A 27499-nucleotide genomic window follows, 5' to 3' on the forward strand; every position below is an offset into this window, starting at 1 on the left:
TATTACATTACAGTGACCACTGCGCCTCTCACCAGGCCTGGTCACCCCCTTGCTCCTCCTGCCGCCTCCTGCTCCTGCCTGCCAGCCTCGCCAGCCTTGCCGCCTTTTTTCGCCGCAGACGCCCCCCTGTCCCCCCGAGCGGCCCAGCCTCAGCAGAGCCGCCTGCTCGCCAGTTTCCCACCGCAGCTCGCCACAGGCCCCGCCCACCACCGGCCCATTGGCCGAGCCGCTCCCGCCGCCCAGCTGACCCGCCCTCTCGTCCCCCTTCTTATGACGCCCCCAGAGCGACCGCGCAGCGGGAGCACCGATTGAGCGCCGAAGGTGCGCTAAAGGTAAGCCCGTCTATGCCTGGACCGCGCCCAGCGCCAGGACCCCTGGCCCCCGCAGACCCCAGCCCACCCGCTGGACGTACGACGCCGCCACCCTCAACGCATTCAACGCCGGACGAATCCCAGGATGCTACCGAGCCACCCCGAGAGGCACCCACGGACCCTTCTGCTGCAACGTCTGCAAGTTCACCTGCATCCGGACCAGCAATACTCCTGCACCAACCAAGACCAAGACGAGCAACAGCAGCAGCCACCTGAAATGCATCCTGCTCAACACCCACTCCATCCACAGACACGCCATCGAGCTCTGGAACCTGCTCGACACAACCTCACCAGACGTCGCCTTCCTCACGGGAACCTGGATGAACGCCTCTTCAGCACCCGACATCGCCATCCCAGACGGCTACAAGATCATCCGAAGGGACCGCATCAACCAGACCGGAGGAGGCATCGCCATCATCCACAGGAACACCATCCGCATCACGACCAACACCGACGACACCCTTGCACCCGCCGAGCACCTGCACTTCCAGGTCCACATCAACCCCAAGACCCCCCTCAGAGGCACCCTCATCTACAGACCCCCGGGACCACGCACACAATTCAGCGAAGACATCGCCGACTTCATCAGCTCGCACGCCCTCCTCTCCGCCGACTACATCCTCCTCGGGGACCTCAACTTCCACCTGGAGAACAACAACGACCGCAACACCACCACCCTGCTGGACAACCTCGCCAACCTCGGACTCAAGCAACTGGTTAACACCCCCACCCACTACGCCGGACACACACTCGACCCCGTCTTCTCATCCTGCAAGGACATCGCCTTCAGCCACGCCACCGGACTCAACTGGACGGACCACAGTTGCGTCCACTTCAGCTTCAGAAGGACCACGATCCATCACCAGCAACAGGCTGCCCGCAGAAGCTGGAACAAGATCACAGCCGACCAGCTCGCGACTTCCCTGAGCAAGAACCCACCCACCAGCGCAACGAACCCAAGCCAGGCGGCCACCAACCTCGCGAAGTGGATCAGCAACTGCGCAGACGACCTCGCCCCTCTGAAGACCCCGCCTAGCAGACCCGGTAGCAAGAAAGCCCCATGGTTCACCGACGAACTCAAGAGCTCCAAGAAGAACTGCCGAGCCCTCGAGAGAACATGGCGCAGAGACCCTACACCGGACAACATGACTGCCCTCAAGCTCGCCACCCGGAAACACCACCAACTCATCCACGCCACCAAGAAAACCGCATTCAAGGAACGACTGGACAACAACGCACACAACAGCAAGGAACTCTTCAACATCGTTAAAGAGCTCTCCAACCCCAGCGCCGGAAACAACGACATCACCCCTTCGCAAGACCTCTGCAACTCCCTCGCCTCCTACTTCCACAACAAGATCGCGGACATACACAACAGCTTCAGCACTCAACCGACGCACGCCACGACTGAACCACCGCCCCCACCACCACCCTCCGCGCCTGGACCCCGATCAGCACCGAAGACACCGTCCGCACGATGAACTCCATCCACTCCGGATCTCCTACCGACCCCTGCCCTCACCACATCTTCAACAAGGCCGACGCTGTCATCGCACCCCACCTGCGGGACATCATCAACACCTCCTTCGACACCGCTACCTTCCCGGAGAGCTGGAAGCACGCCGAACTCAGCGTTCTACTAAATTAACCAGCAGCCGACCCCACCGACCTCAAGAACTACCGCCCCATCTCGCTGCTCCCGTTCCCTGCTAAAGTCGCCGAGAAGACCGTCAACAAGCAGCTGGCCGCCTTCCTCGAGACGAACGGATCCCTCGACCCCTCGCAGTCCGGCTTCCTGGCCAACCACAGCACCGAGACCGCCCTGATCGCAGCCACCGATGACATCCGAGCACTGCTTGACAGCGGAGAAACAGCAGCCCTCATCCTCCTAGACCTCTCCGCGGCCTTCGACACTGTCTGCCACCGTACACTAGTGCAGCGACTCAGCAACGTCGGAATCCAGGAGAAGGCACGGGATTGGATCATCTCCTTCCTCGCCGGAAGGACACAGAGAGTCCGCCTCCCCCCGTTCAGATCTGAAGCCAGCGAAGTCATCTGCGGCGTTCCTCAAGGCTCCTAGCTCAGTCCAACCCTCTTCAATGTCTACATGAGCCCCCTCGCAGACATCGCACGCCAGCACAACCTCAACATCATCTCCTACGCCGACGACACCCAGCTGATTCTCTCCCTCACCAACGACCCCGCCACCGCCAGAGCCAACCTTCACGAAGGGATGAAAGAGGTATCCGAATGGATGTCGAACAGCCGCCTGAAACCGAACTCGGACAAGACGGAAGTCCTCATCATGGGATCCTCACCCTCCGCCTGGGACGACTCCTGGTGGCCCCCCGCCCTAGGCAGCGCACCCAAACCAACAGACCACGCACGCAACCTAGGCTTCATCCTGGACTCCTCCCTCTCCATGACCAGACAAGCCAACGCCGTCTCCTCGTCGTGCTTCAACATCCTGCGCATGCTACGTAAGATCTTCCGGTGGATCCCCACCGAGACCAGGAAGACGGTCACCCAGGCCCTCGTCACCAGCCGTCTGGACTACGGCAACTCCCTCTACGCCGGAACCACTGCCAAGCTCCAGAAGAAACTCCAGCGGATCCAGAATGCCTCAGCACGTCTCATCCTGGACATCCCCCGTCGCAGCCACATCTCCGGACACCTGAGAGACCTGCACTGGCTCCCGGTCAACAAGAGAATCACCTTCCGACTCCTCACCCACGCACACAAAGCCCTACACAACCAAGGCCCAGGATACCTCAACAGCCGCCTCAACTTCTACGCTCCCAAACGCCAGCTTCGATCGACCGGCCACGCCCTTGCCGCCGTCCCCCGCATCCGAAGAGCCACCACAGGGGGACGGTCCTTCTCCTACCTCGCCGCCAAGACATGGAACTCCCTCCCGACACACCTCCGCCTGACCCAGGACCACCTCGCCTTCAGGAAGCAACTCAAGACCTGGCTGTTCGAGCAGTAGCGGACCCCCCTCCCCCAGCGCCTTGAGACCCTCCGGGTGAGTAGTGCGCTATATAAATGCTTTGATTGATTGATTGATTGATTATTCTTACTATGTACAACTTCATAACAGATAAACTAGCTGACACACAGGAATACTGGAGGTAGTCTGTTAGCAAGGCAACTTTCTTGGGGCGGCCGGAGTGAATGACTAAAAACCCCATTATTTAACTTTAATACAAGTGATGCCAATTAGGATATGTGGTCTGGATGCTGAGCTATCAGCTGTGGATCATGAAAACACAATTATAATCCTTGCTGTACCACTTAGTCAGATAGTGATGTTAGGTAAAGCACCTTATTGCACTGTCCCTCATTTCTGTCATTTTCCAAATTTGAAAGGGGAGATATTCTGCATCGTTTTGCAAACTTAAGGCACTGCCTGTCCATAGTTGCCAAACTGCATGTATCCATGGTATTTTGATTTTTAGTACCCGGTGCACGAAGATCTTGCATCCACCCAAACCCTGTATGTGTAAAAGATACTATAGACCAAGATAGGGCCTCTGATTTTTTGGGGGGCGAATCAAGTATGGCTTCTTTTTACATAACACTAGTGATCATGTATTGGTTCAGACACTTAACTGTGGGGCAGAATACCATTTTCCATCTCTTATCACCAGAAAAGGTTTGTTCCTGTCCCTGGTTGCAAGCAGGAAGTCTCCTGCTTCGCTCTCCAAAGTTCTGCTGAGATGCTTTAACCGGGCTCATTTCTGAATCCTGTGTGTATGGTGTGCGTGTGTGCAAGGAGTATCCGGTGACTGGTATTATGAATCTGTATGGCAATAAAGTGTGTGGTTATGGGACCAGGGCAGAATTCCATTTTACATTGTTTCGCATAAATCATGGCGCAAGATGGAGGCTGGATAACTGCATACCAAATGAGCAAAGTATATTGTTTACATTCCTGAAGCTTTATTGAAGCCCCGTACATTAAAATTAGCTCAAATACTGTGACCTTCCAGCACTGGCCTGCCTGACTGGACCTTACTAAGCATGCCCATTTGAATATTTGGAGGGTGTGGGTCAGTGAAAACAGTGGTCTTGTTTGTAGGTCAGGATGAGTCTTTTGCTTTTTGTTTCTCCGAGGTGCTTGTCCAAAAGGTAGATAACTGTTGGATTAGAGGACTTCACTCCTCTTGTTTTGGGTGCTGTTCCTGGAGATACCCCATACCACTCCTTGTTGTGAGGCATTCACCTGAAGACAAATTATATGTCTACTCTAGAGGCATACAAGAACTGAGCGAAACAGTTCCAGAACAGGGGAACCAAGGCATCCCTGTCCAGAAAAGGTCTGTAAGAGAGCGCTACAAACATCTTCAAAGGTTTGTGTAGTAAGCATAAACGTTTCAATAAAGAAACTTGTGGTATGAAGGTAACTTGTTTATTATGTAATAGTTATCCGAGTAGAAATCTGGCTAGTCAGTCAGCAACTGCCAAAGGGTAGAACCATTAATGCCTCATAGGAATGTGGAACGCACCAGGCACAGTGCTCCACACTCCATAACTAACCTAGAAGATTACAACATATCCTCTTCCCTTATATAAACAAATGACGGAAAGTGAGAAAAACAATACTCCAAACAATAGCTCAATTTGACCTGAAAGAGATAAAGCTAAAAAAACACATTTATAAGGAATACAAAAGTAAATACTAAGCAACTTACATAAAGAAAGAAACTTAACAATCATAAAACCGTTGTGAAAACAAAACATATCATTTACATATGTAATCTTTTAGGTAACCTGGAGGATAACGATTTCTGTAAAGTCTCACCTCCCGAGTAGGTTGGCGTACCCCAGGAGAAACTGAAGGAACAGGAGCAAGGGCATCACCTCCTCCTTGTACAACTCTTTGAGAAGCAAAGTTCTCCTGAGAATTGTAAATGAGGTAATTGTCAGAAATGGACAATCCCATCCTCGTCGCCAAAATGTAGTAAGCATAAACGTTTCAATAAACAAGCTTGTGGTATGAAAGTAACTTGTTTAATATGTAATATTTATCCGAGTAGAAATCTGTGGCTCTCCCTCTGGCCAGTCACTCAGCAACTGCCAAAGGGTAGAACCACTAATGCCTCATAGGAATGTGGAACGCACCCGGCACAGAGCTCCACACTCCATAACTAACATAGAAGATTACAACAGTTTGCTTGCTTTTCCACTAATGGAAGAGGTGACACTCAGCAGAGTGTCCGGGAAACTCTTGTGATCCAGGGATCTGTCAATACTAACAGCTAGTCTCTCAGAGGTGAGTTACTTCGCCTGAAAGTCTGCAACTACTTGCTGGAGGAGAGCTTTGAGTCTGCCTTAAAAAGAAATCTACCTGTCCTGCTGAGATGGGAGGAATGGATATCCCTGGAGGATGTATAGTGCTCAGAGAGAAGCCCAGCCTATGTGACCAGGAAGAAGGAACGGCCCAGAAGGTTGGAGTGAGTGGCTGCAAGGACATTCCAGGAGCGGACCGGTGTCTTCCTGCATTCCCCTGTTTCAGTCTGAGGTGCTGCTCCAAAGATCCAAAACATGACTGTTGCATGTGGTCACCCAACCAGGAGGAATGTTGCAGGAGCCTACCTGAGTGTTTGAGTGGTCCTGTCCCTCCCTCGTGAACCTGTCACACTGCACCAACAAAAAGATGTTTTACCACTTCCTGCAGTCTCGCTTGTGCTGTGTCTTTGACCCACCCAGACCCCTGACTAATTCACCAGTGACTCGGGCAGCTAACCTGTGGGTGGGCTTTCATCACCATCAATCAATCAATCAGGGTTTTATAAAGCGCGCTACTCACCCATGAGGGTCTCAGGGTGCAGCTCCAAATCAGTCGAAGAGCTAGGTCTTGAGGCTCTTCCTGAAGGTGTGCAGAGTAGGAGAGCGCCTGATGTTGAATGGGTGCTCGTTCCAGGTCTTTGCTGCGACGTAGGAGAAGGCTCTTCCTCCTGCTCTGGTTCTGCGGATGTGTGGGGTCTCTGCCAGGGCAAGGTTGGTGGAGTGGAGGTTCCTTGCTGGGTACGTGGAAGGAGACTCTCTTGTTGAGGTATTTGGGTCTGATGTTGTGGAGGGATTTGTAGGCATGGGTGAGTAGCTTGAAGGTTACTCTCTTCTCGGCGGAGAGCCAGGGTCATGTGCTCATTTCGTGGGGTTCCGAGGACGGGTCTAGCTGCGGTGTTCTAGATGGTTTGGAATTTGTATAGCAGGGTTCTTTTGATTCCAGCGTAGAGGGTGTTGCCGTAGTCCAGACTACTGGTTATTAGTGCGTGGGTGATAGTCTTTCTGAATTTGGGGGGGATCCACTTGATGGTCTTGCGCAGGGATTTGAAGCAGGTGGAGGCGACGGCGTTGATCTGGTGGATCATGGTGAGGGAGGAGTCTAGGATGATGCAGAGGTTTCGGGTGTGGTCTGATGAAGTGGGTGGGTTTCCGAGGGCGGAAGGCCACCAGGTGTTGTCCAATGCGTTGGAGGAGGGTCCGAGGACGAGGACCTCTGTCTTCTCCGAGTTAAGCTTCAGGCAGCTGTTGTTCATCCATGCTGCGACGTCCTTCATGCCTTCCTGGAAGCAGAGTCTGGTGTCTTAGGGATTCTTTGTGAGGGAGAGGTGAGCTGGGTGTCGCCGGTGTAGGATACTATGCTGAGCCCATGCTGTCTGACGATGGCGGCGAGGGGGGCCATGTAGATGTTGCAGAGCGTGGTTCATAGCGAGGATCCTTGGGGTACTCCACAGTTGGTCTCTGTGGGTTCGGAGAGGAAGGGTGGGAGTCTGATCCTCTGGGTTCTGCCAGAGAGAAAGGAGCGGACCCAGTCGAGGGCGGTTCCACGTATACCAGTGTTGTGGAGTCTGGCTGCGAGAGTGAGCTGTGAGACGGTGTCGAAGGATGTGGAGAGGTGTAGTAGGATGAGGGCCGCAGTGTGGCCCTGGTTGAGTAGCATGCGGATGTCATCAGTGGCGGCGAGGAGGGCGGTCTCGGTGCTGTGGTTGCTGCAAAATGCGGACTGGGAGGAGTCGAGGATGGCATTCTCTTTGATGAAGGTGGTCAGCTAGGCGTTGACAAATCTCTCAGTGACTTTGGCTGCAAAGGGAAGGAGAGAGATGGGCGGGTAGATTTTCAGGTCCGTTGGGTCGACAGAGGGTTTTTTGAGGAGGGGTGTGACTTCCCCACTTCCAGTCGTTGGGGAAGATGCCAGCTTCGAAGGAGGCGGTAATGGTCCGGCCTAATTTGAGTGCTATGGCGGCGGCTCTGTGGTAGATGTGCGGCGGGCAGGGGTTCGTGGGGGCTTCTGAATGGGTGTTCTTAATGGTCGTGGCAGTGTCTTCGGTGGTAGCAGGTTTCCAGGTGGCGATGGTGGGCTGGTTGGTGGTGGTGGTGGTGGTGAGTGGGGTGGTGTCTGGAGTCTGTTCGCTGAAGTTGTCATAGACTGCCTTTAAATAGGAGCTGAGCTTGTTGCAGAGGTCCTGGGATGGTGTGATGTCCGTGGCTTCGCTGGGGGTTTGGTGAACTGCTTTATGAGATTGAAGAGTTCTTTTGCATTGCTGGTGTTGGTGTGGATTTTGTTCTTGATAAAGGGTTGCTTGGTGTCTCTTATGCGCTGGTGGTATTCAGTCCTGGTGTTCCTGTAGGTGTTCTGGTCTTAAGTGGTTTTCCTGTTCCTCCAGAGTTTCTCAAGGCGTCTGCAGGAGTGCCTGGCTTCTTGGAGGTTGGTGGTGGACCAGGCGGTCTCGGGGGTGTTCTTTGACAGGGTGGCGGAGGGTTGCGAGCTTGTCTGCGCAGCTGGAGATCCAGCGGTGTAGTTCTTTGGCTGCGGAGTTGGCTTCGGTCGTGGAGGGGGGGGGGTCATGGAGGAGGGTGGTGTTTAGGTGTTCCTCTGTGATCTTACTCCAGTTTCTTCGTGGCGGGCACTGGATGGGTTTGGGTGCGGTGGTGGTGGTGAAGGTGAAGTGTACGCAGTGGTGGTTTGTCCAGAGGGTCTGCGTGGTGTGGCTGAAGTGGATGTTTGTCCCTCGAACGAAGATGAGGTCCAGGGTGTGTCGACTCTGTGGGTGCTTCAGTCCGAGGTTGTCAAGGAGGGTGGTGTAGTTGGGGTCGCTGTGGTTGTCGAGGTGGAGGTTCAGGTCTCTGATGAGAATGTAGTCCATGGAGGCGATGGCGTGGGGTGCTACGAGTTCGGCAATGGTGGCGGCGGAAGAAGCACGAGGCCCGGTGGGTCTGTAGATGAGTGTCCCACGCAGCGTGGGGCTAGTCTGGATCTGGAAGTGGAGGTGCATTGTGTTGGAGAGGGGGATCGCTGGTGCTGGAGATGGTGAGTCGGAAGGAGCTCTTGTGTGCGATGACTCCTCCTGGACGGTGGGGGTGGCCCTTTCTTTGGATCTTGTATCCGTCGGGGATGGCGGTGGCGATGTCAGGGGCATAAGTGGCATTGGTCCATGTTTCCGTGAAGGCGACATCTGGCGAGCGGGTGTCGAGCAGGTCCCAGATCTCCATAGCTTGTCTGTTTAGGGAGCGCACGTTGAGAAGTATGCTCGTCAGGGCTTGATGCGGGCGTCTGGCGTGGGTTCGGCGGTCGTGGGGGAGATGTTGATGGTGAAGGATTGTCGGCAGAAGAACTGGCCGTGGGTGATGTTCGGTGTCGCTCTTGGGCAGTTGCTCTTTCTCCGGGGTTGAGAACGAGGGGGGCGGCGGAGTTGTAGAGGTGGGGGGGGGGGTCGTAGATTCAGTGTTCCTGGCACTGGCCACAGTCAGGTCGCAGACAGGCTTGCCTTTAGTGCGCAGCGGCTGACATTCAGTAGGTTTTCCTTTTCTTAAAATTAAAGCACCAGCTAGGACAGTCATTATTGAGTTCTGCTGTATGGTTGTTGAATTCTTTCCTACACCCACACTACCTTATTGATAAGCCTTGAACTGCTTTACTCGCTACCCTAAGAGCCCAGTGCAGAAAGGGCATGCTTGGTGCTCATTTTTCGGAACCAGAGTATGTAATGCATGGGGTATCTGTTGCAAAAGGCTTAAACCACCTTGTGGTGCAGTAGTCTCTGCGTGCCCCAAAACCCACAAAACGATTGTGACAGGAGTATTTAACCCCATTGCCGCAGGGCTAATTCCCACGCGGCGCAGGGGGAATGGGAGCCGCGTGTGGCGCCGCGTTGCTGATGACGAGCTCGGCTCGTTATGCAGCACGGTGGCACTGTGCTGATAATGAGCTGAGCTCGTCATAGCCACGACCGCTCAATGGAACGCCCAGCACAGCGGGGTAATTAACCCCGCGTGGGCGTTGCGCGGAGGTTATGACGAGCTCAGCTCGTCATCAGCACAGCGCCACTGTGCTGCATGACGAGCTGAGCTCGTCATCAGTACGCAAGAGGTTAAAAGCAGGACTAATAACTAGGATTAAGATGCTTGCAACTAGACATTTAAGTAATACTAAAGTATGGAATGAAATTAATTGAAAAATACAGTAATCTTAAAATGCAATATGGATCATATGTTTACTCCTGGCAAGACCCTCACAGTAATTATGGTATAGAAAACCAAAATAATAGTTTTGTTATTTGTATTTTTTTTTTTCAAAATGTTGTGCTCGTATTCACAATCGGTCTTTCTTTAGGATTCTGGAAGCCTGGACATGAGGAGCATCGGGCAAGTCCTACCTACCCATCTAATGGAAGAGAGGTTGATACGGCAACAACAAGAAATGGAGGAAGATCAACGCTGGTTGGAAAAAGAAGAAAGATTCTTGGTATGAGCATGTCTGGTTTTGTCTATTAATCTACTCAAAGGGTGGAGAAGTGTGGCTCAGGGGTTAGAGGCGGCAGACCCGGAAGCTGAGATCGGTCCTGGACCAGGGTTCAATTCCCCGCCTCGGCGGGTCTTGGGCTAAAAATTCCACTGACTCGATAATTCTCGCACCGGTGCCTCCTCGACTCACGGGTTCACACTCTGCGACTCTGGGCAATAGCTTGCTTAATCTCCACAACGGCCCCTCGCGGCGGGATGCCTGACTTTCACCTTGTGGATACCCTGCTATCTCACAGGGGAATATCAGGAAGGGTTCCCTAAGCAAGCGCCGGTAAACACACTGCGTGTAGCTGTGCGCTATATAAGCTCAACTACATCTACATCTACATTTACTTCTCAGTGTCACATCTAACATGAATCATAGATACGCGTACAGTCCTGCTGCACCTATTTTTTAGGTCTCGCCCAGGCAGCGCTTGCGCTGTCTCTCCTATACATGCTGTATAGAGAATATGGGCTTTAAGCTCCGCCCATGTTTTTAACACCTTGAACGCTCATGACAAGCTCAGCTCGTCATGAGCCACGGTGCTCGTGTGCTCATAACGAGCTGAGCTCGTCATGACCGTTAGAACCCTCGCACGCTGGGGAAATTCCCCTGCTGTGCGAACGTTCTACACAAACGGGTGTGGTCATGACGAGCTCAGCTCGTCATGAGCACACGAGCACCGTGGCTCATGACGAGCTGAGCTTGTCATGAGCACCGAGGCGCTGTGCGCACCCCCAGCACCGCGGGGGAATCCGCCCCGCATGCAAGCGGTTAATTGGCTCCTTTGGCTTACTTTTGCAAATACTCCTTTTTCTTTGATTAATCTCTTCAGTAGTCCCTCTGTTTTATTTACAGTTTCAAAGCACTTTTTGTTAATTACCTTTTTTGTCCTAGCAGACGTTGCAGGCATGCCAACTACGCACTTCCACAACAAAGACTCATCAAATGCTTCCAAGGATGCCTGTTCCGTGCGCTTCCCCCTCCTGCATTGGCTTTCAAGCTAACAAACACACACTGCATTTGCATCTCATCAGACACGTTCTGAGGCCGCCTGTTACATGCACCTACCCCAGCTCGTTTTCTTTTTCTCTCGCATGGCTTCATCACCGGTCGCTTAAAATACATATTCAACCATTGTTTGAGTATATTTATTATGAGTTTAAATGTGTTTTTTACCATTGCCATGTTTTTCATACAGTCCTCACCGAGACTCTTAACACGGTTTCCCTGGCCCAAAGGCGGCAGCTCTGTTTGTTATGCCACATCGCTAAGGCACTCCTGTTTCTATCAGGCGCATTCCGCCACGGCCATCGCTCGCTTCATGGATGCTGTGCTTGCATTTTTTAATTAAAATCAGCGCGACTGCCGCCACACATTATCTTTAAGTACCACGGCTGCGTGCCTTTGCTACCTGTAAAAATACAGTGCAACATAGAACGAAACACAGAAAGGATTTGAGAGGGTGGGGGTTACATCCGCCAGCAGAGATTCTTAAAACACCATGCTTCTGCAGCAAATTCCCTGATAACAAGGACTGACGGCGCCAAAGGGATCCATTGTGCCCATGACTTCATAAGGATTGTGGGAACCCACTAGTTTCAGCGCGGTGCATGCTGGGACCTGCAGGGGTTCACTTGTATTGGGGAAAGGGAAACTTCCTGTCCCCAGAATATACAACCATTTTACTACTTCTGCTCTAAATAAACATTGTGTTAACGTAAACTTTTTTGTTGGTCTGTAGAAGTGGTCAGGGAAAGTGCTTATCTGCAAGAAGGTCATCTGGGGACATGTATAATGTGCATCTTCTATCAAATTCATTGATCACGTTAAGGAAAAGCAGTGTTAAATGCTTGTTTGTGTTCTAGATGGTTGTTGCTTGTCCTTATTTTCTTAGGTAGTGTGTGACATTTTACAAGCTAATATTTTTATTTGTTTGCATACATTATCGTACATAATCTACTTGTATGTGAGTGTATGTGTTGTCGGTGCTTCGTGTGTACCTGTACACGATTGCCAGGGTGTTGTCAGTTTTTTACTATTAGTACATTGCAAGTGTCTTTAGTCTTATGTGTGTGTGTGTGTGGGTTCATGCCGCCAACATCTCTAAATACTTGTGTGTGTGCGCCCGCTCGTGCATTGACAGTGCAGTGCAACCAAATGCGCGTTCATTGCCAGTGGAGTGCCTCCAAATGCTTGTATGTATGTATGTGTGTGTGTGCATGTGTTCGTACATTGTCAGTGTCTCCTAATCCTTTTGGGTGTGATGTTGGTGTTTTACAATTCCCTCATTCTGCATGTGTGTGAGACTGCGTGCTTGTGGGTGTGTGCATGCTGTCAGTTGCTCAGATATGGCTCCTGGAAATCACAATGTTATCTGCATTGTAACTTCCTGTCGATTTGAAACTGCCCTTGAAGCCTGCAGATGCCTTTCTCCTCTTCATGTCTGTGTGCGTGCACCTGGTGAATCCATCAACAAGAAGGAAGCGCTATCAATGTGTACTATCAGTGCCAGCACTCAGTATATCTGTGTAAACCCACAGGATGCCCCCTCACAGCCAGTGTGCTGAGTGTAACATCGTCTTACGATAGAACTTCTTCTCTGTAGCGCTTAGCCCTGATGCTCCCTGCACTAGATCTTCCACAGATTCCTATGCTGCAGACCAGGGGTGTCAAGTCTTGGTGCACAATGCTGCAGACTTCCCATCTTTTCATGACACCCTGGTGATATTTAAACCCACTGTGTATAAGTGTATCTTGTTTGAGTAGCCAGAATTTTTGGCATGCCATTGTTCCCGTGGACAAATATTGGGAACCCCCTATGCGGGAGATCTTCGTAGAAGAAAGGGTTACGGTTCCTGCAGATCTTTTGGTTTTTATGTCTCAGCAAGAATGCAGGGTCCACTAGTATCATTCTTTTCATCATTTTATCTGCTTACGGCTCCAAGGGAGCCCGAAGCCTGCAGCTTTCATCCCCACACCAGAGAGGAACAATGTCGGGTTTGTAAATGTAGCGGTGTTTTCCCTCTCGTTGTTGCTGAGCACCAAGAAAGAGTACCCTGGGGTGAATTTCCATGGCCTGCTCTAATATGCCAGTTCATCTACTCAGTCAATTAATCAATCAATCAGGGATTTGTGAAGCGCACTACTCACCTGTGAGAGTCTCAAGGCACTGGGGGTAGGTGGGGGGTGGGGGGGGTGCAGCTCCATTTCATCCAAAGAGCCAGGTCTTGAAGCTCTTCCTGAATGCTTGCAGAGTTGGGGATTATCTGATGCTGAGGGAGAGTTTGTTCCAGGTCTTGGCCACAATTTAGGAGTAGGCTCTTCCTCCTGTTCTGGCTCTGCAAATGTGAGGGTTTTGGCCAGGGCGAGGTGTGCGAGCGGAGGCTTCTCTTAGGGGCGTAGAAGCAGACTGGTTTGTTAAAGCATTGGGGTCTGTTGTCTTGGAAGGATTTGTAGGCGTGAGTGAGCAGCTTGAAGGTCACTCTCTTTTCGACGGGGAGCCAAAGGAGGTCTCGTAGGTGCTGGGTGATGTGGTCTTGTTGTGGGATGCCGAGGACGAGTCTGGCAGCGGTGTTCTGGATGGTCTGAAGTTTGCAAAGTAGAGCTTTGTTGATAGAGGGCGTGTACATAGTCCAGTCTGCTGGTTATGAGTGTGTGGGTGACGGCCTTTGTTGATTCGGGGGGATCCATTTGAAGGTCTTGCAGAGGATGCGGAGGGTGTTGAAGCACACGGAGAAGGCATTTATCTGTCCAGTCATGGTGAGGGAGGAGTCGAGCATGATGCCATGGTTGCGGGCTTGGTCTGTGAGTTTGGGGGGTTGCTGAGGGTGAGGGGCCACCAGGTGTTGTCCCATGCGGAGAGGTTAGATCCGAGGCAGAGGAATTCTGTTTTCTCCAGTTGAGCTTCAGGCAGTGCTGTGTGACGACTTTCATTCCTTCCCGGAAGATGTCTGGTGATGTGGGGTTCCTTGGTGAGAAGAGGATGAGTTGAATGTCGTTGGTGTAGCATACTATGCTGAGTCCATGCTTTCTGGTGATGGCGGCGAGGGGGGCCATGTAGATATTGAAGAGCGTGGGGCTGAGCAATGATCCTTTGGGTACTCTGCAGCTGGTCTCTGTGGGTTCGGAGAGGAATGCGCGGATCCAGTCTAGGGCAGTTCCCTGTATGCCAGCGTCGTGGAGTCTGGCAGTGAGTGTGCGGTGGGAGACAGTGTCGAAGGCTGCAGAGAGGTCTAGTAGGATGAGGAACTCCGTGTGACCCTGGTCGAGGAGAGTGCAGATGTCATCTGTGGCGGCTAGGAGGGCGGTCTTGGTGCGGTGGTTGCTGCGGCATCCTAATTGGGAGGAGTCGAGGCTCGAGTTAGCTTCTATGAAATTTGTGAGCTGGATGTTGACTATCTTCTCAGTCACTTAGGCTGCGAGATGGGTCTGTAGTTCTAGAGGTCTGTTGGGTCTGCGAAGGGCTTCTCGAGGAGGGACTTGACTTCTGCACATTTCCAGTCATCTGGGAACTAGCCGGTTTCGAAGGTGGAGTTGATGGAGTGTCGTAGTTCGGGTACTGTGGCGATGGCAGCTCTGTGGAAGATGGGTGGTGGGCAGGGGTCAGTGGGGGCTCCTGAGTGTATGCTCTTCATGGTCTTGGCGGTGTCTTCTGTGGCGACAGGGGTCCAGGTGGTGTTGGTAGGCTGGCTGGTGTTGCTGGAGGTAGGGGTAGTGTTGGTGCCTTGTTTCTGTTCATTAAAGTTGTCTTAGAGCAGGTGTACTCATAGTACGGCCCGCGGGCCAGGGGCGGCCCGGTCAGCCTTCCCTGGCGGCCCGCGGACCCCCGAGACATCATACCTGTGTTTTGCGGGGGTTTTTTTAAGTGTCTGCAGCAGCGCGAGAGATTCTGCTGCTCTGTGGGGGCTGCCGGCCGGGCGATCCTAGCAATGGCCAGAGTAAAGCTGCAGGGGCCTAAGAAGAGGTGAAATACAAAGGCCTCATTAACATGCAAATGGTCTTTTGAAGACCTGTGAAGTGCTCGGGTGCGGCTGTGAGTGTGTGTGTGCCCTGGCTGGCACACAGGCAGGGTGAGATGACAGAGGGAGTGGCAGGGAAAGGGAGGGGGACGGAGAGGGAGTGAGAGTGAGAGTGAGTGAGAGGGAGTGAGTGGGAGGGAGGGAGGGAGGGAGAGAGAGAGAGTGAGTGAGTGAGAGGGAGTGAGTGAGAGGGAGTGAGAGGGAAGGAGGGAGGGAGTGAGGGAGGGAGGGAGTGAGAGGGAGGGAGTGAGTGAGAGGGAGGGAGTGAGAGGGAGTGAGAGGGAGGGAGTTCGTGAGAGGGAGTGCGTGAGAGGGAGTGCGTGAGAGGGAGTGCGTGAGAGGGAGTGCGTGAGAGGGAGTGCGTGAGAGGGAGTGCGTGAGAGGGAGTGCGTGAGAGGGAGTGCGTGAGAGGGAGTGCGTGAGAGGGAGTGCGTGAGAGGGAGTGCGTGAGAGGGAGTGCGTGAGAGGGAGTGCGTGAGAGGGAGTGCGTGAGAGGGAAGGAGTGGGAGGTAGTGCGTGAGAGGGAAGGAGTGGGAGGGAGTGCGTGGGAGGGAGGGACTGAGAGGGAGGGATGGAGTGAGAGGGAGGGAGGGAGTGAGAGGGAGGGAGTGAGTGAGAGGGAGTGAGTGGGAGGGAGTGAGTGAGAGGGAGTGAGTGAGAGGGAGCGAGTGAGAGGGAGGGAGTGAGTGGGGGAGTGAGTGAGTGGGGGAGTGAGTGAGAGGGAGCGAGTGAGAGGGAGGGAGTGAGTGGGGGAGTGAGTGGGAGTGAGAGAGGGAGGGAGTGAGAGAGGGAGGGAGTGAGTCAGAGGGAGGGAGTGAGAGAGAGGGAGTGAGTCAGAGGGAGGGAGTGAGTGGGAGTCAGAGTGAGTGAGGGATTGAGAGGGAGTGAGTGAGAGGGAGTAAGTGGGTGAGTGAGAGGGAGTAAGTAAGTGAGTGTGAGTGAGAGGGAGAGGGAGCGAGAGGGAGGGAGAGGGAGTGAGTGAGACGGAGAGGGAGTGAGTGAGACGGAGAGGGAGTGAGACAGACAGGGAGGGGGAGGGAGAGGGAGTGAGACGGAGACAGAGGGAGGGAAAGGGAGGGAGACTGATAGGGAGTGAGATGGAGGGAAAGGGCGGGAAAGGGAGGGAGACTGATGGGGAATGACATGGAGGGAAAGGGAGGGAGACTGATGGGAAGTGAGATGGAGGGAAAGGGAGGGAGACTGATGATGAGTGAAAGGGAGGGAAATGGGGAGAAAGGGAGGGAGACGGAGAGGGAGGGAGTGAGGGAGGGAAAGGGGGGAGACGGAGAGGGAGTGAAAGGGAGGGAGACGGAGAAGGAGTGAGAGAGAGGGAGGGAAAGCGAGGGAGACGGAGAGGGTGTGAGAGGGAGGGAGACTGATAGGGAGGGAGAGGGAGGGAGACGGAGAGGGGGGGAGAGAGAGAGAGAGGGAGTGAGAGAGAGGCAGTGAGACAGTCAGAGTGAGACCGAGGAAGACAGGAGAGAGGGAGGGAGACCGAGAGAGAAAGAGAGAGAGAGAGAGATGTGTGTATGCTGGATCGGCTAAGTGGACGAAGGCGTCCGCTGCAGGGACCTGTGATCAACCTCACGGTCAGTTTTATGTTGTTGCTCTAGCCCCGCCCCCTCCTGCACTGACCCCGCCCCCCAATGATGCGGCCCTCGGACACAAACCAAACTGTAAATTTGGCCCCCTAGAGAAAGTTTGTGAGTACCCATGTCTTAGAGGGACTTGATCTTGTTATGGAAGTAGGAGCCAAACTTATTGCAGAGGTCCGGGGGTGGGGGGGTTTTGAGGTTTCGCTGTGCGGTTTGGTGAGTTCTTGTATGATGCTGAAGCGTTCCTTCGAGTTGAGGGAGTCTGTCCTGGATGAAGTTCCTCTTTGTGGATCTGATGCATTGGTGGTATTCTGTTATGGCGGTTTTGTAAGTGGTGCATGCTTCTGGGGTTTCTCATGTTTCTCCTTGCTTTCTCGAGAAGTCTGCACGTGCGTCTGGATTCTCGGATGTCGGTGGTGAACCAGGTGGCTTTCATTGGGTGTTGTCTGACGGCGTTCCGGAGGGGGCCGAGCGTGTTTGCGCATTCCGTGATCCATCTGTGGAGTTTGTTGGCTGCAGAGTTGGCAACAAGTTGTGACAGGCGGGGGAGCGCAGTTGGTGACGGATTTGAGGTGCTCTTCGGTGACCTTGCTCGAATCCTGAGTGGGGGGTGTGGTGTAGGCTTGTGTGCGGTGGGTTTTGAGAAGGAGAAATGTAATCAGTAGTGGTCCTTCCAGAGTGGTTGCATGGTGTGGCTGAAGCCGGAACCCCAGCGCCCAAGCACAAACACAGCACTAAAACTTTCCAAGCTAACACGAAAACAACTGTCATAACTCTGGTCAGACCAAATTCTCCACATACTACAGAAGAAATTAGATTCTAAACAGAGGCAGATACAGATTTAACCTCAAACTGAACGCATCCTCACAAAGCCTCCAGCTCCCACACCACCATCAAAGAGACCGTTGTCTTTTCAAGAGGCTACTGACTTACCTATCCCACCAAAAAAGAAAAAGATGGATAAGGCTACCAGTACCACTTTCACGAGCCTCACCGCCACTGCCACCACCAGACATCACCATCGTCTATGGAGGATCCCCAAGACCTTGCACTTCAGGGAACACCGGTGATGGCACAGGTGGACACAATGCTGGGATTACACATTTGGTACACCACCACACAATGACCCCTGGAATACATACGATGTGTACCCTCAAGGAGACACTGATCCTGACTTATATTCAGCGCGCCCCTCACGATGATTCCACCACATACCAGGAGTTACTAGCAAGGCTGCTGCTTTCCATCTTACAACCTATGCAAAGTATGTGTATCTACAGCTACACATGCCTCGAACGGATTATGTTACTTACCCTGTAAGCATCTGTTTGTTGCATGAAGTGTTGTAGATTCACATGCGCCCACCCTCCTCCCTGGACACGTGGCCATTGCAGTTTCCTTTACCTTTATTGCTACTCTTGGACTTCTCTTTACTGCATTCATGTTACACTCCACTCTCGCCCACCTTCGGAAAAATAATTTTTTTTAAATGGAGTCGATGCCCATGATCACCTAGAGGAGTGACTCAATCTCATGACTCCAAAGACGACTTCGAAGAAAAGCCACTTGCAGACATCTGGATCCACCACGAGATGGCAGGAGTATGCAAAGCATTTGAACCTCCAGCACTTCATGCCACAAACAGATGTTTACAGGGTAAGTAACATAATCCTCTCCTGCGACGTTGCTTATTCTGTCCGAAGGGAAACCATGGTTCTTCACGAAGCCAGAAGACACCTGGGAAGGGTTGGCAGTATTGCGAAAGGTGAAGGCAAAATACAATAGGCAGCCGAAGGATTGCACCACGAAGATATCCAGGAAGAAGATGGGTCAAAACGAGCAGCTGGAGCAGTGACGGCCATGGAGACTCAGACGGAGCCACGCCGGCCCTTCAGTATCCCAACCAGAGCTGTGCTATCCCCACGCATGATAGGATGAGAAGGCCAGAGGTGGTCGAAGGCTGGTGGAAAATAACCCAACACACCCACAAGAACTGGTCTCTTCCCTCTGCAGAATGAAATACAGGGACATGAACAATGTTGCTAAGAACATTTGAAGGCTTAATGTTAGTTGGGGGGGGGGGGGGGGGGAGTGACAGGTGCCTCTGACATTGGAGCAGCGATTATTTCTAAATCTGCAGCATGATGCAGTAGCAGGGGGTGTTCCAGGATAGGATGGATAGGCGCCTTTGCATCAATAGGTACACAAAGGGAAGACGTAGGGGGATAGAGTAACATGTAGCACGATTAGACAATGACCAAATGCTAATGACCTGGCCTGAGAGGGTAGGCCTTAGTATACCAACGTGGAATTTCGGTTAGATACTTATGATAGCAGAATCCTCACCTCCAGAATATTCTCCAAGCACCAGACTGGATCCAGAAGTTTTCACAGCAGTGCTCATGTTCTCTGCTAAGTGGCATTGTGCAACTACGTGCATTACGTTTTGGAAGTGGCAGAGCGGAACCTCATATAAGCCCCACCCCTGTACGCCAACGTCCGTTCCTGTCTTTTGGTAGCTTCAAACACAGATCGGAAGCTCCGCTCTTTTTTGCGTCAGTTAAAGAACCTTTTTTTTTTTACCCCTAGTTTCCTTCTCCACCAAAGATTACAGGTTTCAAACCGTGTTGTGACTGTTGAAAACGGATGCAGGTGATGTACTCTTATGCGGTCTACCTCTGGTGTTTGGGATCGGGAGCATGACTCCAAGATGTGCGATGAATGCGCGTTCATACACCCGAAGATGACCCAGGTAAATGAAGCGAAGTTATATTGTCGGAGAACACCGAAAGAAGTCATGGACCTCGCGTAATTCCTGCTCCAAGACAAAGGCAAGGACCCACTCTCACTCTTGAGGAAGTTCCTGTAACAGGTCTTCATGGTCAAGATCATCCTGAAAGTTGTAGTCCAAGTCGAAGAAGCAGCATAAGAAGTCAAAGCGGGACCCAACTCCATCTCTCCACTCTTTGTCCAAAGAGAGTCAGGAGGGCATCAAAGTGCCGATCAATCTCACTCCTGATCGAAGAGCCAACTGATAAACCCATTCTCTGCACTATCTGAGCCCCTAGGACCCAGCTCAGGTTCCACGCGGCTCCAGTGCTGACTTCCATTCCAGCTCCACCAACGTTACGATGATTACAGTGTAAATATGGACTTGCAGGAGGATAGTGGGCTTGATACTTTCCTTGAGGCACAGTTGATTTTGCCCTCTGCCCCCTAATGGAGGAGAGTGCTACATTTGCCGTAGTGATTAGATATTTGGCTGAAGTCCTAGACCTACAACTACCTTCTGATGAAGTCAAGACAAATGTCCTTACTGAAGTTGTGGGCCAGGCTCATCTGAACCCCTACTTTTATTTAATGAAACCCTCACTTGATACCTTAATGGGTACTTTGGCTAAGCCTTGCTCTTGCCCACCCGTGAACAAGTAAGTGGCTATAAGCCATATACTGGCAACAGGCAAGACAGATTTTCGTTCACAGCATCCTACTCCTGAGAGTTTGTTGGTCCAGTTTTCCACCTGTCTACTTTTCCACCCAGGGAGTGGAAAAGGATTGAGGCAATCAAGATGCAAATGTTCTTTTTGGCCTGCTTGACATTGAGGTCAGTCAATGGGGTCTGCCTGTTGGGACATGGCCAGCGACATATTGCCGGCAGTCCCGGAGGAGTTTCAGGCCCCTTTGGCTTAACCGTTCAGGACAGCCAGGATGCAGCCAAGTATGTAATTAGGGATAACCTTGAATCTACTGATTGCTTGGGGCATGCAGTAAGCACTAGTGTGGTGCTCCGCTGTCATGTGATCTACTGGCTTCTCTGGAGATGTGTTGGCATCCCTTATGGATATGCCTTTTGTTGGGTCACCCTATGTGGTGAACTGACTGATTCTGCCCTCGAGCACTTCAAGGAAACCAGAGCAGCGGCCTGTTTCTTTCTCCTTACCATCCCTACTGAATAACTGAATAAGTTTCGATCCTTCCAAGGCTGGTAGATAGACAATTGCTGGTGGATAGACAGTGGCAGACCCCACCACCTCCCCAACACCCATAACAGTCCTTTCATGGATGGGAACAGGGATCAAGCATACATTGTGCAGGTCACTAGGAACAATGTCCTTCTCAGTCCCTCGAACTGCTTTAGTTTGCCCTTAGTGGGCCACAACCACACTGTCTGAGGCAGTATCAGACATATGCCAATTCAGAACCTTTCCTCCTTCGCAGCGAGTCCAGGACATTTGGCTATGATCCCAATGTTTACGCTTTTATCCTGTTTCATGGTGAGAGCATCTTGAGACTCCTTGGCCTGCTGGCTTTATGCTGCCTTCTTGTCTTTGTCACCAGGTGCCATATGCAGGCTCTACAGTGGAATCTAAGTCTCAGTGAGACCAGCACCAAGGAAACATGTTGGATGTCATCCAGGTTTCAGAGGAGACTGCACAAGATCTGCAGTGATAGATGCTCGACCACAACCTGACCATCAGCAGACCCATCTCACTTCTCCACCCAGAGCGGACAATAGTGACTGATGTTTCCCTGCTGGGCTGTGGAGGTCATCTAGGAGAGGTTGAAATCAAGACTCTAGTCCGATGGAAACCCAGATCCACGTATATATGTTGTAGCTATGGGCTATGCGTCTGGCATAGATGGCCTCCCTATTATCCATGAAGGAAAGGCCAGTGCCGGTTCTCAGGGACAGCACCACTGCCATGTTGATACCCCAATAAGCAGGTCGTAATGTGATCCTGTGCCAAGAGGGGCTGTGGCTATGGAGTTGGCTGGAGCCTCTGGGTGTCTCCCTGATCAAGAACCACCTAGGGGATCTTTAAATGAAAGAGCGTGCGACCTCAAACGGCAGCGCCTTGTGGATCATAAATGGCGGTTGAGGTGGCGCAGGACATCATCCGACAATGGGGAGAGCCCTTACTGGACCTTTTCGTCAACATCAGGAGCGTGCAGTGTCAAAACGCCTTCGCGAGAAAAGCCCTTCCACAGCTCTGCAACACATGTGGTAGCAGTTTTAGTAACTTTTGATCCATTTGAGCTAGAAGCATTTTTTTGGTTGAAACATGCATAGTTTGCAGACAATGATGGATTATGTTTCACATGCGGCAGATCAATAATTATGCAGAAAATGTTGCAGCTGCAGAATAGCACCTCTTGCTATTGGCCCTGCCCGTCAGGAACCCCGGTGGGTTCAGTGAGCTCTTTGTTCTTGCTTACGCTTTGGAGATTATGGGAATGCTCACATTTTATCCCTTTCTGAAACAGCATCCTGGGTCCCATACGCTAACTATACTTTGTTGTACCAGTAAACAAATGTACTTGAATCTTGAAAGAAAAGCATCAAACGCAGTAAAATGTGGCGTGAGAGAATCCTGATTCTCCATTTCTTTTTCCACTTTTATGGATATTTAGCTAAAGCTTGGGGATTAGATTTTCCCCTTACTCGCATTTCTCGACTTATTCTCAGTTAATTTAGCCTATTTTGGAGTAGCCAGCATATTTGTTTCCAGAGTAAAATATCAGCAAAGTAGTATAGCATAGTATAGCAATTTGCCGCAGATCAAAAGATGGGACCATCGTTAACTGTAAGCTAGGCCGCACTTGAAACCCAAAGCAGCTCTGGCAAATTTTGACAGACCAGCCCCCATACAGTGCTTAGCGAGCGAGCGTGACTAATACACGGTGCTTTGGGGAGTTCTCCCTCCCAAAACATTTGGGGGGGAAATGGTGAAAAGGGTACATTCTACAGGACATTTTTCATCATATATTCAACTGTATTCGTTTTTAAAGCACAGTAAAGGATGATTTTACAGTGCAAAGGATACGACAGTCTTTGTTGGGGCCCTTTACCGATTCCCTCACTATCACCCTCCAACAGTGCCTCTTATCTCTCCATAGCCCTTCTCTCAGCTGTATTTCATTTGTTTTATAGCGCCTCATACCAGTGTAGGGTATTGGAGCACTTTACAATACACACACATACAGAGGCAATGAAGCATACGTGTGCAAATCAGTGTGTAGAAAATGTTGCATAAGGCAAAGGGGACTACAAGGTGTAGGATTCACATGTCATCCATACTGTTATGCATTTTTTAGGAGTGTTAGGTCTGAGGAAGCACAAACTTAGGATTCAGAATGTAACACAGTGGTTAGGGTTGACCTTACTGATAAGAATGTATTTCTACCCAAAGAAAACCGTTTTAGCTAAATTAGGATAATGAAAGACTGGCACTAAAAATTATAGATTTCGAACCTACAGTACGATAGTAATTTATGAATTGCACAGTAAAAAAAGGATATCTGTGACAATAACAGTAACCCAGATAAAATACTGTTCTGTCATCTGCATGGTACATGCTATTTGGAGCAGGCATATTAACCCTCTGCACTACCTTAGATGAGTCAAAGTTGCCACTAGACAAAACTCTGATCAGCAAGTGCATTAATCACCAGAGTCATCTTGACACTTTTACTGTTGCCTGAAAACTGATTAATATACAGGGAACTCTGCATTGCTTTTAAAACTGCTGCACTGCCCCAAAACCAACCCTAGTAACAAAAGCGGCCCTCACCCCTCCCGGGGAAATGCCCGGTACGGCTAGTCCACCTTGTCTGTAAGGTGTATTTTTCTAGTTTGCTGAGGATTGGCGCAAAATACGGGCCCATTGTTTTCAGTGGTTCTTTGAAGCATCAAGAATAGTTTGTTGTGTATTGTAGAGGTGAAAACACTTTATAAAAGCTAGCAACTGTAGTCCTCACTCTTTTTGGGAAACCTCCTGGATAAACAGTACAACTCTTGAACTGAAGTCTTGCATACATTGTAGTAACCCACTATCAAGGATTTTACATGTTTATCCTGCCTAGACACACATTTAAAGATTGTTTGAGCCCCTTTGTATTGTACTGAAGCTTATTTCAATTTCCGGGATGGATATTTAAGAGTTCTAAATACCCATTAACCTAACCCGGAGGTGCAAGCCACATCCTTTTGGTAGCAAAAAAGGTATAAAGTTTTGATGGACCTTAACAACAGGTTTCAACATGGGTTGTCTTAAACTGTCAACTTTCCTTCCTGTCGAAAGTTGCTGATGTAGTGTCTGTTCCTGCTGCAAGGAAGGCTTGTGTTACTTGTGTATCATCGTGGGGACGGTGGTGCAGCTTATGGGTGGTTTATGGGTACATGTTTGACCTTTGGTTTCCCTTCTCAGTTTCAGAATCCAATATTGCTCACAAGGGATGCTGTGCTTGCAGTCATTTTACTCTGTTGGAGGCGGATCAATAGAGCCTGTTCCAGACCCCTGCACTGTTATAAGCATTTGTTGATCTGTTCTCCACTTGCATCTCTGATAATGCCTATAGGGGATCACACTTTCACAAAAGGTCTGCCTGTTCTACATGTGTTCTTCACTCACATCTCTGATGCTGCCTGTGAGGGACTACCACTTTCACTAAAGGTCTCTTTGTTGGTTCTGTATCAATTCTCCACTTTCATCTCTGATGCTGCCTGTAAGATGAAAGCTGTTAGTTATCTTAGACTGGGAAGTAATCTAATATTGTCGCTCAGGGTATCTCCATTGATGGCTATAATCACTGAATAGCCCTGTTCATGTGCGGAAATCGGATCACTGCACGTGGGGGGGGACTATTCAGTGCTTATGACTTCAGTAGAGAGTGCCCTGAGAGAGAACTGAGATTACAGGTAAGAAGCAATTCCTTCTCTCTCAGGGTATAAGCAGTAAATAATCCCGCCCACGTTCAGGGATCTTATCCCCGCACCTGGGCAGTTCTATGTAGTGCTTATGACTTCAATGGAGATTCCCCTGAGGGAACTGGAAGTACAGGTAAGAAACCATTCCTTACTGCTCATAGCTAGGTCACTTTTTTTAGTTTTTATGTTTACAAATAAGCGCTAGTTTGTCCTAAAAATGAGTATTCAAACCTGTTAATCGATTTTAGTCTTCTGAAAAAAATTGTTTTTAAGACGTCATGTTTCTTCTCTAGTCAGAAGAAAAATTGTCTCTCTTGCTACCATTTTCAACGCCCAACTCTCCAAGGTCATCGAAACGAACCACATCCTGGACCTCTCCCAATAGGGCTCCAGAAGCAACCACAGCACCCAGATCGCTCTCATTGCTGCTACAGACGACATCCCCACCCTGCTTTTCCGAGGCTCCTCCTGTACCTCTCAGCCGCCTTCGACACTGTCTCCCACCTCCTCTGCGCAAGACTCCACGACGCAATAAAGCCATAGAATGGATCCGCTCCTTTCTCACCAGCTGAACACAGTGCCAGACTCCCACTGTTCAACTCGGAACCCACAGAGATCAGCTACGGTGTGCCTCAGGGATCCTCCCTGAGTGCCACCCTCTTCTACGTCTGAATGGCCCCGCTTGCAGCCATCGTCAGAAGCCACAGACTCCACATCGTCCCCTACACTGACGACACCCAGCTGATTCTCTCCCTCACAGACGAACCCATAGCTGCCAAGAGTAACTTCCACTTCGGGATGAAGGCAGTCGCCACCTGGCTGAAGAACAGCTGCCTCAACTCAACTCAGACAAGACCGAAGTCCTCATATTTGCCTCCGCCCGGAACGACTCCTTGTGGCCCGCAGCGCTCTAAACCCGCACACCCATGGACTGCACACCATACCTCTGCATCATCCTTGACTCCTCACTCTCAATGAACCGCCAAATCAACGCTGTCTCGTCCTCCTGCTTCCACACGCTCTGCCTGCTTCATAAGATCTTCAAGTGGAACCCACTGAGTCCAGGTAAACGGTCGCCCATGCGTTCGTCAGCAGCAGATTCGACCACGGCAACGCACACTATGCCGGCATCACCCAGAAACTCCTAAAGAACTTCCAGAACGCCTCTGCCAGACTCGTCCTGAACATCTCACGCAGCAGCCACATCACTGGCCATCTAAGAGACCTTCACTGGCTTCCTATAAACAAAAGAGTTACCTTCAAGCTCCTAATGCACGCCTTCAAAGCCCTCAACAATGCTGAACCTGCATACCTCAACCACCGCCTCTCCTACTAGGCTCCAACCAGACATCTCTGCTCTGCCCAACTGGCCACCATCTCACAGATCTGCAACACCACAGCTGGAGGAAGATCCTTCTCCTGCCTTGCTGCGTAGACCTGGAACTCTTTGCCTCTGCACCCCAGGCAATCACCATCACTTCCGCAATTCAGGAAGGACCTCAACCTGGCTCTTTAACTCCCCCTCTCCCCACACTTAGCACCTTGAGACCCTAATGGGTGAGTAGTCACACTTGACTAGAAACTTGGTTGATTTTGATTACTGCCTATAATGGAAAGATACTAGTGTTTTCTTAGATATTATTTAAAATGTGTTATTGTAATCTGTAATCAGGAAATATTTTTTAAAAGACATGTTGGTAGGGTTTAGGGTTGTACTGTGAGGAAATTCATAGTACCTACAAACAATTGTGAGAAACCCCATGATCTACCATATGGACAGACTCACTTCTTTCAGATCGCAGGTTTAGTATGTTGATTTTTTTTTTAAGTACTGCATATTTTTGCTCTAATTTTCTTTAGTGTTAGGGTGACCTCCAAAGAAGTGCATTCCACGGCACAACATTTCGACATCAGCCCTTGGGGCTGACGTGTCACTTCTGATCTTCGTCATCGGGATCGGTCGAAAGAAACTTGCAATATAGTGGAGCTCTTGGTTTCAGAGCAATTGTGCTCTTTTATGACATATTTATGGCTAATTCCTTTTTCCTGGCTCATCAGAAACGCATTAACATCCGAGGAGCGAATACTAAACATTAGTGGGAGCCCAGTGTCCCCGTGACCGCATCATTCGCTGTCCAAACATTTCGGCAGCATTAATCACGTTTCTGTGTCCCTCCCCAGCACACGCCGTAAGGGCAGCAAAATCTGAATGTTGGTCGTTGCACTCATATATTGTGTCCAGATTTCTTCATTAGCGCTCGCTGCCTCGAAAGGCTTGTGCAATGTTTGGAGCGCCTCGGTAATTGGGCCCATTTGCCGTTTTGCAGATACAGCCAAGTACATTTAAGCCGTCCCCCAGCAGGAAACGGGGAAACATTTCGCTTTTTTTTTACCCTGTGTTTGGTAGTTTCGCTGTGAAGTAGTCACAGAACCGAGCGCCCGCTGCCAAAATGCAGCACTTCAAATGTTGTGTTATGAAAATGGTAGAGTGGCTATTTTAATCGTCCGTTGTGTTTTTATTTTTAATATTTTAAATATAATGTATTGGGCACAGCGTGTGACGCTATTTGGCGGGATTGCGCGGGGGTGCCACTGTGAAGAGGGTGGGAGTGGGAAACGGGGCGGATTCCTCTGCACCTGTGAAAGCTCGGGGTTGAGGGGCGTTGATGTTTGCCGTTTTCGTTTCACGCCGGCCCCGTTTTTGTCTTCCTTTAGAAGCCTGACGGGAGGATCTCGAGAGGCAGCATCGAGCGAGAGGACGGAGGCCTCCAGGGCCCGGTAAGTGGACTCCAATGTGTTACTGCACCTCTCCCCCTTCTCAAAATTCTCCTTTTTAATCTCATTCCCTCCCGCACGTACTCTCTGCTGTCTTCTCATCAGTATGGTATTTGTGTTTTTCTTTTTCCACTGTTGCAGGTTCCGTGTATTTCTCTTTTGCTGTCCGTTCCTCTTAACGTCGTACCTCATTTTCCCTCCTGTTTTTCATCTATTTCTTTAATACCTCTGTCTCA

The 27499-nt window shown here is 50.8% G+C and overlaps 1 protein-coding gene across 18 annotated transcripts in view; it reads left to right on the forward strand.

Moving 5' to 3' along the window:
• Positions 1-27499, forward strand: part of PTK2 (protein tyrosine kinase 2) — an 858662-nt gene that overhangs the window by 702064 nt on the left and 129099 nt on the right. For all 18 annotated transcript variants that reach the window (XM_078686693.1, XM_078686689.1, XM_078686690.1 and 15 more), the window contains 2 exons: positions 9991-10122; positions 27204-27266. In XM_078686693.1, coding sequence (XP_078542819.1) covers positions 9991-10122; positions 27204-27266 — 195 coding nt within the window. The remainder of the gene's footprint in view (positions 1-9990; positions 10123-27203; positions 27267-27499) is intronic.

The sequence above is a fragment of the Lissotriton helveticus genome, chromosome 4_1 (genome assembly GCF_964261635.1).
Source record: "Lissotriton helveticus chromosome 4_1, aLisHel1.1, whole genome shotgun sequence".
Classification (NCBI taxonomy): Eukaryota; Metazoa; Chordata; class Amphibia; order Caudata; family Salamandridae; genus Lissotriton; species Lissotriton helveticus.